This window comes from Dendropsophus ebraccatus, chromosome 14 (assembly GCF_027789765.1).
Source record: "Dendropsophus ebraccatus isolate aDenEbr1 chromosome 14, aDenEbr1.pat, whole genome shotgun sequence".
NCBI lineage: Eukaryota > Metazoa > Chordata > Amphibia > Anura > Hylidae > Dendropsophus > Dendropsophus ebraccatus.
In genome coordinates this window covers 59,662,402-59,674,405 of record NC_091467.1, presented here as the reverse complement: position 1 = coordinate 59,674,405, position 12,004 = coordinate 59,662,402, and the positions used below count along the sequence as shown (strand labels likewise).

Genomic DNA, 12,004 nt, shown 5'->3' with positions numbered 1-12,004 from the left:
AATTGCAAACTGTACCTGAACTGCAGACAAGAGTGGTGCTGTCTCTGAAAGAAAGTGGCCATGTTTTTGTGGCGCTGGATAACCCCTTTAAAAAAACACCTGTTGTTTATACGTAGCGGGAACATAGCCTCGCTTGCCATCACAAGACATCGCTTGCCAGGCACTTTGGTACATCCTGTTTTCAGGCCTGGATTTTATGGAATGACTGGCAGGTTGGTAGTAGTCATTCCCTTACAGGCCAGTCCAGGTTCTCAGTATGGCCCAGGTGCTGGAGGCTGATCATTACTGCACAGTGTGTACTGAGAGGGTGGAGGGTGACCATTATACAGAGGACCGATAGCCTCCATGGGATGCTGGATTACAAGTAAGGTAAATCATTTCTGTTGTGGTGGCTGGGTGTAAGCTGCCTGTATAGTGGGGGATAAAATATGTTTATTTAGTGCTTAGACAAGCAGGGAGGCCTGTGTCTTGACATTCAGATTTCTTTGCTTTAGCTTTGGCTGTCCAGGCATGATGGGAGTTGTAGTTTTGCAGCAGCTGGAGAGCCGAAGGTTCCCTACCCCTGCCCTAAGGCCAGCTTACAAGTGGCCGGGGGTTCACTTTACTCTAACTTTTGGTATATCATATACAGGGATCAGTTCACTTTATCTATGGCTTATCGCTCAGTCACATCATAACGTATCTCTGATTAGATAACATGGATTCTGGTCATATGGCCTGAAATATTAACCCTGTATATAATAGAAATGTCTAGACAGTATTTCTTTCCTAAAGATTGATAACGGATATTGTCATGTGTCTATAAAGCCGAACTTCATATGTATCTAAGTCATACTGTGCTGAGACCCAGACCAGGAGACGGTAAGGATAAGGGGCTCTATGAAAATTAGGTTGTCTAATGGTGCGTTTACACAGAGAGATTTATCTGACAGATTTTTTAAGCCAAAGCCAGAAACAGACTATAAACAGAGAACAGGTCATAAAGGAAAGACTGAGATTCAAGTCCATTCCTGACTTTGGCTTCTAAAATTGGTCAGATAAATCTGCCTGTGTAAACGCACCATAAAGGTATTATTGGTGGGATCCTCCCTAAATAGTTTGTGTATTTTATCCTATGGGATTATACTAGATAGAACACACTGTAGATGTGCAAAGTTGAGTTCTGGAATGAGGTATGAGGCTATGAGAAGACGTAGCTTGGTTATGATGTGATCTCCCTCCCGTCTATTACAGATGTTTCCGGTCTTGCTTTGTGCCCTGTTGCTGGCTATATCTCCAGCAGAGCCCGCTCCCGAGGTAGATGAAATCTTCGGCCTCCCTGGTCTCAGTAACCAGCCCTCATTTCGCCAGTTTTCTGGATTTCTTAGTGCATCAAGTGGAAAACACCTCCATTATTGGTGAGTTGTCGGTGACCCATACTCCCCCAGCCCTGCGCTCTCTATATCTCCACTATCTTTTTCTTTGCAGGTTTGTGGAGTGTCAGGAAGATCCCAAGTCTTGTCCTCTGGTCTTGTGGCTGAATGGAGGTCCTGGCTGCAGCAGCCTCGCTGGTTTACTGACTGAGCACGGACCCTTCCTGGTGGGTCTAGTAGATCACTCTTAGTTGTGTACTCATGGTTTTCTTTCTGAGAATATAGATATATCAATATTGTTATTCTTATAGATTCATCCAGACAGCAGCACCCTGAAGAACAATGAATATTCCTGGAATAAGGTGATAATTCTCAAGTTTGTTATATACCATCAATATTTTGCACTTTTCCCATGTGTGGTGATAGTTTGACTTCATTTTATGTTGTATTTTCATGTTCTCTTAAAGGGGCACCCTGGCAAAAATAATTTTCTTTCAAATCAACTGGTTTCAGAAAGATATATAGATTTGTAATTTACTTCTATTAAAAAATCTCTAGTCTTCCAGTACTTATAAGCTGCTGTATGTCCTGCAAAAAGTGGTGTATTCTTTATAGTCTGACACAGTGCTCTCTGCTGCCACCTCTGTTCATGTCAGGAACTGTCCAGAGCAGTAGTAAATCCCCATAGAAAACCTCTCCTGCTCTGGCCAGTTCCTGACATCAACAGAGGTGGCAGCAGAGAGCAGTGGGTCAGACTAGAAAAAATGCATCACTTCCTGCAGGACATACAGCAGCTGATAAGTACTGAAAGGCTTGAGATTTTTAAATACAAGTAATTTACAAATCTGTATAACCAGCTAATATGAAAGAAAAAGATTTTTCGAGTACCCCTTTAATGGGTTGCTCACATATTTAAACTGTGCAGAGACTAAATCACGGTCTATAGCTTTGGGGGTGAGTAATTTACATTTCCTTTGTCACTTGGGTTTTATTCAGTATATAGTAGTTCTTGTGTCCTATTATTTGCCAGGTTGTATTACGTTGGTATGTCTTTGTTTTTCTGTATAGTTAAGTACAGCCAGTATGGTGTATGGCAGACGTATACATCATAAACATACATTGGACGTTCAGTGGTGCCAGATTGTAGAATTTTCTAATTTTTTTGCATAAATTTGGACTAAAAGTAGATAAAGAGAAACATATCAAATATATGAGGCAAAAAAATTAGATTTGATTGTTTAGTTACTAAAGAAATGGTCTATTATCACATATCGGATAACCTTTAGGCCATGTTCTTGTATGACGGGTTCACAAACTGTATGTATGTTGGGAGTGCACTATATGAAGAGGGGCAAAGCCATACAAAGCAGTGGAGAATATGCATAACTCGTGTAGATTTTGATCTGGTGGCTTTCAATCCATGTATGGTTGTTGAATTGGTTAATTTTCAATCCTTTTAGTCCTTCTTGTTTTCTTCTTCTCTCTCATGCTTTAGATTGCAAATGTTCTCTATCTGGAATCCCCTGCTGGAGTTGGATTTTCATATTCTGATGACAAAAATTATGTAACTGGTGATACACAGGTAGGAGCTTATGTGTAGTGGTACATGTCAATTCTTTTGACAGACGGCGATCATCATTGAGTCTATGGGACGGGCGGAACTCTAACATGTATTCCTTAGTGTGAACATGCCCTTAGTTTTTACATTAGTGCGTTTGTTTTTTATTAACCTCAAAAAATAAACGAAAATAGATTTAAAAAATCTTTCACTTTCCACACTAGCCATACAGTACACACACAATAAGCTAACACTTCCTGTTTTCGGCAGCTTACATTTGACAGCTTTGCCATATAGACTGGGACAGAGTCAGCAGAAGATGGGGGATTTAATGATTTAGTATCAGACAGGACTACTTTGTGCCCACTGGGGGGAAAATCATTCTTGGGGCCCATATTTATCTATGTTGACATAGTTAAGACAATTTTGCATGTGTAATGTACTTGAATACAATAGTGATACTGCCGGAAAATAACACCAGTATATAAGAAGCAAATATTATCACCAAACATATTACCATCATACTGTTACCAGTCAAATCCTGTACACAAAGACAAATATCACCAATCCCAATATACAAGGGGGAAATATTACCACCATATGATAACCACTACTAATTCCACCATACTGTTACTAACCAAATCCAGTATACTAAGACCAATAATACCATCAGTACTAGTTTACAATAGACAAATATTTTTAGAAATATTCTGTTCAAACATATCATCACCCCATACAGTGAACATGTGAGCGAATTCCAGCTCTTCAGACCACATAAGTGACTACAGTGCTGTTACATCCAGTGCCTCACAGGGGTTGTCTTCTCTGATTGGAGTAGCTCGCTTTTCTTCTTTTTTTTTAATCTGGCACAGGCCATGGCAAGGACTTCTAGCAATCACAACTGTTTTTTTGCAGAATCTGCCAAACATTTTAGGCTCCTCACTCTCGCACCCTTCTTATTTTTTTACAAGTTCCAATTCTATATTCCCCCTTTTTAGGTAAGAGACAGTACTGCATCACTTTCTTGAGATTGAAATAGTCTGATACTTCTCTGCCATAAAGCACACACAGCCTACTGCATTACCCTTACCTTTACTGCCATAAAGCACACACCCCCTGCTGCGCTGCCTACACTGACAATGCAGTAAGAAGGAAGCTTGTGCCTACATGATGCCCATTATTTCTTCTTTCCCAGACTGCTGAGGATCACTACACGGCACTGAAGGATTTTTTCCGCCTGTATCCTGAGTTCACCGCCAATGATTTTTACATAGCGGGGGAGAGTTATGGTGGCTTTTATGTCCCTTCTCTGGCAGTGGAAGTTATGAAGGACAGCAGTATACACCTGAGGGTAAGAAGACATCTTACTCGCTAATAACAAGTATGGAAGGAATTGTAAGAGTACTATTACACAGCCCGATAATAACTCTAAACGAGCGCCGATCTGCTAGATCACCGCGCGCTTACTGGGCCTATTACACAGCCTGATAATCGTTTAACAAGGGCTACATGGACATCGTTACCGATGTCCTTGCAGCCCTTGCTTTAACTGCATACATTACCCGTCCATGGTCCAGGTCCAGGGCTCCTCTTGCGGTCCACTTCTGCCTGGTTTCCGCCCGCTGCAGCTTCAGAGCTGTCTCAGCTGACAGGTCGCTTAGCCAATCACAGGCCGCTCTAAAGCTGCATCGTGTGGGATCCAGGGAGATGCAGACCGCAAGTGGAGCCCTGGACCATGGATAGGTAATGTATACACTTTGCAAATCGTCAGCCGCCGGCCGCACATTGCTGTTATACGTAACGATGTGCGGTCGGCGCCCGACAATTATAAGTCCAAACCTAAATCAACGATCAGCCGATAATCGTTGTCATCGGCTGATCATTGTGTTTAATATACGGAACGATAATCGGCCAGATAGGGCCAATTCGGCTAATTATCGTTTCATGTCTTAGTCTCACCATGGGCAGCAACATATGGAAAGTTTTGTTTGAGCAGAATACTCCTTTAAGAAACAGGGAAATAGTATGAGTTTTGGTGATAAGGGCTCATACGCCCTGAGAAGGATGAGAAACGGTAACATATGAATGCTGGATTTTTATTATTCTATTTCAGGGCTTTGCTATAGGAAATGGGGTTACAGATTATACATTGGACTTTAACTTCCTGATATATTTTGGATATTACCACGGTCTGATGCATATAAAGTGAGTGAGAAGTAAGCACTGTTTTAGTATGTATGTATCTCTGTAATGTCCTGTCATCTTATATATCTTCGTTCTTATATATATAGTGCCCCATCCCCCCATTTAATTTGTCCTCTTCTTCTTGATATAGGACATGGTCACTTCTGGAGTCCACTTGCTGTGAGAAGAATGTCCAAAGACGAGGCCTGTCAGGACGCAGTAAGTATTGGGGATATTTAGTACCACCAAGTATTTTATGACTGACACCGGATAAACGGTGTGGTAGCAACCCACAAATTAAATAAATGGGGGATGAAATACTGGTACAAGATTGGTGCAAGGTTCAACTAATGTTACAATGTTAGGTGGGCACTCTTAACTTAAACTTTGATCTTCAACTTGCTTTTCCATTGTAATCCTATGAAACTGCAGTGAGCCAGGGAGTGAAGCATTCAGCAGAGTGCTTCTCTTCCCTCTAAAAATTGGTGGGGGTCTGAAAATCTTTTCCCCTAATGAATCCAAACTTTTTGCATGTCTCTCTCAGAAGTTTTTAAAGGGAACCTGTCACCCCCAGTGCCAGGGTGAAGGCCGCCCGACCCCCGCTAGAGCCCCGGATACTTACCCCATCTCGCCAAGTCCCGCTCCTGGAGCCGATCCCGGGACGGAGATATCCTTGTCGGAAGCCCGTTGCGCGCGCTGCATAGATGAGTCCGATGCCCATAGAGAATGAATGGAGCCGTCATTCTCTATGGGCGTCGGACTCATCTCTGAAGAGCGCTCGCTGGGCTTCCGACTGGGATATCTCCAGCCGGGGATTGGCTCCAGGAGCGGGACTTGGCGAGATGGGGTAAGTATCCGGGGCTCGGGCGGCCTTCACCCTGGTACCGGGGGGCGGGGTGACAGGTTCCCTTTCAAGTGTCAGGGACAATGTAAGCAAAGTATGATGATGGTTGTCACTCTTCTTCTAGGTTTCCTCAGCGTTAGAAGATATTTTCAGCCCCAAACTGAATACTTATAATCTTTATCAGCCCTGTGTGGAGGGAGAACCTGGCAATATCAGGTACAAAAAATAATCATGATAAGAGAGTGTCAGTGTGATTCGGGCAGCATGAAACTAGTGATAGGTACCCTTTAAATTGATAAGTTGCTTGATCATCTACTGTATGATAAGACACGCTTCTCTCTTTGCAGAGACTATGGGGACCATATTAAAGCCTATCACCCTGGTATACTGTCTATGGAACATGTTTCCCTATTCAGTGAGGTAAGGCAAAACCCTCTATAGGCAAATAGGAGATCTTAGGGAAATATGAACAACCAATGGGGGTTGGAGGTCTTTTAAGACGTTTTGTGTATTGCTAACCAATAGTTATAAAGATGACGATCGGACTTAATAAACATCCCCTTTAGTATATCTGGATGTGACATGGATACGTTTATTTTCAGATGTTCTATTTATTGACTCTTTTGCTCTTCCATGTTGTACAGAGGCTGAGGAATACGTCCCGATTACATAAGCCAACGTACTTGATAGTGTCTTGTGTGAATTACACAGCCCTCACCACCTACCTCAACCACCCAGAGGTGCAGTCAGCATTACACATCCCGCATGAGCTGCCCCAGTGGGAGATCTGCAGGTAATTGCTTTACATTTAGTGTGTGTGTGTGTGTGGGGGGGGAACAATGGCCACCATGGGCAGCATTAGACTTAGACAGGGACAAGTCCGCATACGATAGGAGCCTATGAGTTTGCTTTGTGGCTGGGCCGTAAGGTGGCCATACAACTTTCAAAGCTGTTGGACAGACCGCTATCCCTCCCGATCTCCCAATACAAATTAATGTTGAGCCAAAAATTAATGTTTACCTTGAGGAGAGGTAAGCTGCTTTTAGACATCTCTGCTGGCGGCTTATCTCTCTGAGAACAGATGGGTTAGGCAGTTGAAATCCAATAAGCACAATCCGTCACTCCTCCAACATCATCTTTTGGGGGAGGAAGCCAAATAAACCTCCAAATTGCTAGGTCATGCCAGCGGCTCTGAACCCCTTTTCATAAAAATATATGGGGAGCTTTACTGTGATCAAGATGGTGTCAACCTGCTTTTCCATATCCCAGTTGGCTTAAAAGATCTTTCCTTATTTTGGTCAGGAAGAGGCCATCTGAGCCCACCCCGGTAACCTAAAGCCTTGTTCCCAGCCAGTGGCCATTGTGTAGGGAGTGTGGTCTGGCCTGCTCGCTTCAAATGTGGAGGGATTTATTTTAGGATTGAGTAGGCATCTGCTTATTCTCCCCAGGGGAGCAGGTACAGGGCTCCCTTTTCCCAGGTCACCATTGCTGGACAAGCAAGCTAGTCTAAGAAAGGTCAGAACTGCTTACGAATGACTGTAAAACAGAAAAGAATACCCCATTATGTCTACGTAATCATGGATGGAATGAGAAAAAAAAAATTCAATGGCAGAATTGGTGTCGTCTTCTCCTTCCTCCTTCTGCCTTTCTTCATTTATTATTTCTGTAATAGCGAAACAAATCAATTCTTTGGGTGGAGAGCGGAGGCGCACGAGGAATCCCATTGAAACAATGGGACAGGTGGAATTTCAAGCAGCGTCCGCGGCACGCGCTCCTCTTAAAATTCCGCCACTTTCGCTCAGCGTGAACGGGTCCTTACCGTTATGCCCATAGCTCGAGATGTCAACACTGTTTAACGTTAAGTGTCCCAGTGGTCCGGAGACGAACAACAGGAGGTCTGTTTTCCTCTGTGATGAGTCCCCAAAGCAATAAGAGTTGGAGATTGGTTTTCGTGGTTAAATGGACAATGTCATATCTATTTGGTGTGGGGTGGCATAATGTATCTGATGGTTTGCACGCTGTGCACTAAAAGATTTATGAAGGAAGAAAAAGTCATGGAAAAAAGCAATGACCTTTCTAATGATCACACTGTCCACAGATAGTGGTCCCTGAACACTCACAAGTTCATAGGTTCCTGTGTTATTTCCACATAGAAATTTACCTCAGGACTCCCTTTAGTCTAAACACGACCATATAAAGGTGTCCCGTCCCCCTTGGACGTCGTCGACAAATTCACTCAGCAAAATATGAATTTCTTTCTATTCCATCATCAGGCAACACACATGGATAACGGATGAGAAATAGACAACAGCTGTTTCGCATGTTGTGACGAAGCACGCTGTGGCGTGCGAAACAGCTGTTGCCTATTGCTCATCCACTACCCATGTGTGTTGCCTGATGGTGGAATAAAAAGAAATTCATATTTTGCTACAATCGGCGAGTGCCTCCGCTATTTTCTGCGAGTGAATTTCCTGTGTTATTTGTCACTGAGTTATGTCACTTTCTATGGTTTTGCAGCCCCGAAGTCTTTCAGCATTTTAACAGAGAGCTTCAAAATTCACGGGACCTATACCATCAGCTCCTTAATGAGAAGGTAAGTGAAGCAGGTGTGTTCTGGAAATAGGGATATCTTAAACTGGCCTTACATGTTACTTTAAAAGAGGACAACCTGCATCGGCCCCTCACCTGTGAAAGACTGAGTGGGATATCAGGATACTTGCAGTCATGAGGGACATCCTGGGGGCCATTTGCAGAGTTTTTTTCAGCACAGGAACAACCTATAATAAAACAGTATGTCACAGGCCATGGGCTTAGTTCATCAACCTGATGGGTCCTTTTTACTGAACATGCTGATTTCGGCAAGAGTGGCCTACCATCTTTATATGTGGTTTCCACCACTCTTCTCAGGCATACGTCAAGGGTGGCGAGTGGTCAGACATTTTGAGTTTTCACATGCCCGATCCCTTTATTCTCTGGGATGTAAGATGCCACCAGATGTGTTATTGCATCAGCTTTTTCCCTTTTGTCTATTCGGTTCACACTGGGTTCACACTACGTTTTTGCAATCCGTTTTTTTTTGGCAAAAAATGGATGCATGTGTGTGCATCCGTTTTTCCATAGAATTATAAAAAATGTGGTTGACTGCGTTTTTGTGTATGTTTTGTTCCCTTTTTGAAATAATGGAATTCAATGGAAAAATGGATCAAAATGGATGCACACAAATCCATACATTTTTTCCATCTGTTTTTCATCCGTTTTTTTTTTCAAAAAATGGATGAAAAAAAAACGGATTGCAAAAACGTAGTGTGAACCCAGCCTTACTTGTGTATCCTTCTCTGCAGAAGTATCGCATCCTGGTGTACAGTGGAGATCTAGACATGGCATGTAACTTTCTGGGTATTGAGTGGTTTGTGGATTCGCTAAACTTAGAGGTAACTAGACAGATGTGATCAGGTAAGATATAAAAGAATTATCCTTGCTGCATTTAACAATCTTCTCTAGTCGCAGGGATCATACCATCCTTGGAGAAGTAATGATGGAAAGCTGTCACAGATTGCTGGTTATGCAAAGCAATACACCAACCTAACCCTCCTCACTGTGAAGGTGCAGACTTGTCTTACTTCATTTCAAATCAGGACGCATTAAAGGGGTTTTTCAGGCTTAGAAAATCATGGCTGCTTTCCTTCAGAAACAGCACCACTTCTGTCTCCAGTTTGGGTGGAGGTTTTGCAACTCAGTTCTATTGAATTGAATAGGCCTAATTGCAAAACCACAACCAAACTGGAGACGAGTCGTGCTGTTTCTAGAGGATAGCCGCCATATTTTTCTAATTCTGGATAACCCCTTTTTTCTTTGTTTGTATATTTTCTTACTGTATGCTCTGATTTGTCAAGGTTTTTTCACCCTGACACGTTCCTTTTAAAGGGGAAGTCCACTAGATTATAAAATCCTGCAGGTGGCGGGGGGGTAATTACAAGTACTAACTTACATCTCCCCCGTGACTGCGATGAGTGGTGGGACCGGCCTAGGGACCCCTGCCAGAAGGCGTTTTCCCCCCAATTTATGATGAGGACACAACCCCAAGGGGGGTTGGGGGGTAGCCTGTCCTGACTGATGGACAGCCCACTTAGCCAATCAGTGACTGGAGCAGCGTCCCACCCCAGTCACTGACTGGCTGAGGGGCCAGTCCATCAGCCGATCGTGACATGTCAGTACTGGAGTTCCGAGAGCCCAGCGGGGGTCCTGCAGCTGGTCCAGCTGCTCACCACGAGTACAGGGAGAGGTAAGTTAGTACCTGTAATCAATATTCACCTGCCGGCAACAGGATTTTATAATCTGTTGGACTTTAGCTTTAAAAAACTTACATAAAAAGACACATTTACTGCAAATAGACGCAAAGTGGTCAATGGGGGTCAGTGTATATTATCTAATGATCCTAGGTCTACCTAATGTAGATCCCATGCATAGTTCTCTTGGAAATTTATCCATTACATCTCCTTAAGGACAATGTCCGAAGATATGAGTCTTGTAGGCCATGCGATGCTCCAATGGGAAATATGCAAAGTAGCTTCCTCCAGAAGGAAGAGAGCATTGCTGCAGACTCTGTTAAGATATTAGCCAAGCCAAAATCATCCCCAAAGGCGATACCTATGTTGGAGCTATGAAATTTTTACAATTTTCATTGATTGGCAGGGAGCGGGTCACATGGTGCCAGAAGACAAACCTTCAGAAGCTTTCGAGATGTTCAGACGATTCATCAATAATGAGCCCTTCTAGACCCTCCAAGGCACAGTGTTTTGCTCCAGACTTCTTCATGTTACTGTTCACATATATTGGATAGTTTGCTTTAATTCTAAGTGATGGATACATGTTATTGATGGCTTTTATAACTGTTATAATAATATATAATAGTTCTCTTGTAATAAAAATATCATATAAAGATTTCTCTTAAGGGTTGACCATTACACCAGAGCCGTACCACAAAGTTCTTAGAACCCAACTAAGAATCGGTTTCTCCCCTCCTACCACCCCTTCCCTTCATGAACATCCTTTCCCTCCCCTTGGTTCAACCAAATGGACTTTACTGTTTTTTGTTTTTTTTTGCTTTACTTTATTATTGTGAGAAAGTGATAACCAGAAGCATTGTTAGTGGGGTGAGGCCGAGTTTTTCTCCGTGTTTTGCACTTCTCCTGGTGAGACCCACATGACCGCAATTAGCAGGAGACACCTGAGTGCTCATGGTTTTAATCCCTCCTGTCTGTCCCATTCTGTCTTTGATAGCTATGGTGAGTGCAATATCTTATCCAGACTTGTGCTGTTTGGGGGCAGCTTCCTCCGCCGGTGGTGCTGGCTGGGTTTTGGTGTGGCATTTTTGGGTCCGGTCCTGTGGCATGGGGGTTGCAGGGCCGTTCCATGGCCCCCCTTCCCTGACTGTGCACACCTGCGGGGGTGGTGTTCGCTGACTGGCACAGTGTGGACCCATGTGTATCAGATACCTGCACGTGGTACATGGGGCAGTGTGGCTTGATCAATTCACATACAGAATTCTGATGTTTTTTATGCAGCCGAGAGGTACTAGTATCAGCCATAGGTGTGAGGTGCAGCGCTCTTTTTCTTCCCTGAACCGAGTTAGGATGATGTGGTAGCAGCTGGGGTTCTATTATTGACCTATGCATTGGACATGGTTTGTTTGTGGTAGGTGCAGTAGAGTCATAATAGAAGTTTTTCCAAGAACAGGGAATATATCATGTACTTATTTCCCATCTTAATAGATTCAAACAGATGTCAGTACCTCGACGCAGTATAATCGTTCCTGGAATAAGGTGATAATAATTCCTTCCATATCCGGAACTAATGGCCTATATGTTATGGTACACATCTGCTCAGCTACCTATCACAATGCCTCTCTGTATAGCCTAGTTTTAGCTCAATCTTATGTGAATATATAAGGAACGTGTTTGTTCACAATGCAAGTACTTGCCAGTCACTTCCGGCCAGCTGCTGAGATATTATAATATTTTTGATTGAGGTTTTTCTATCCTCCAATGGAAGACCCCTATTCTTTAT

The 12,004-nt window shown here is 43.2% G+C and overlaps 1 protein-coding gene and 1 long non-coding RNA gene across 2 annotated transcripts; both read left to right on the top strand.

The window, feature by feature from the left end:
- The first annotated feature begins 1,230 nt into the window (after positions 1-1,230).
- On the top strand, positions 1,231-6,639 carry LOC138772845 (lysosomal protective protein-like). Its single transcript, XM_069953567.1, has 10 exons — positions 1,231-1,397; positions 1,468-1,579; positions 1,664-1,714; positions 2,848-2,934; positions 4,106-4,261; positions 5,024-5,115; positions 5,246-5,313; positions 6,063-6,154; positions 6,286-6,358; positions 6,583-6,639. The coding sequence occupies exons 1-8, from the start codon at positions 1,234-1,236 to the stop codon at positions 6,110-6,112; spliced, it is 780 nt and encodes a 259-aa protein (XP_069809668.1). The 5' UTR covers positions 1,231-1,233; the 3' UTR covers positions 6,113-6,154; positions 6,286-6,358; positions 6,583-6,639.
- A 1,820-nt stretch (positions 6,640-8,459) lies between these two features.
- On the top strand, positions 8,460-9,525 carry LOC138772846 (uncharacterized). Its single transcript, XR_011359834.1, has 3 exons — positions 8,460-8,531; positions 9,280-9,369; positions 9,440-9,525. It is a non-coding gene; the product is annotated as an uncharacterized lncRNA (long non-coding RNA).
- The last annotated feature ends 2,479 nt before the right edge of the window (positions 9,526-12,004 follow it).

Coding starts and splice junctions, on each gene's coding strand:
- LOC138772845 (XM_069953567.1), top strand. CDS start 1,234: ATGTTTCCGGTCTTGCTTTGTGCCCTGTTGCTGGCTATATCTCCAGCA. Junction 1,398..1,467: donor GGAAAACACCTCCATTATTG/GTGAGTTGTCGG, acceptor TTTTCTTTGCAG/GTTTGTGGAGTGTCAGGAAG. Junction 1,715..2,847: donor ATGAATATTCCTGGAATAAG/GTGATAATTCTC, acceptor CTCATGCTTTAG/ATTGCAAATGTTCTCTATCT.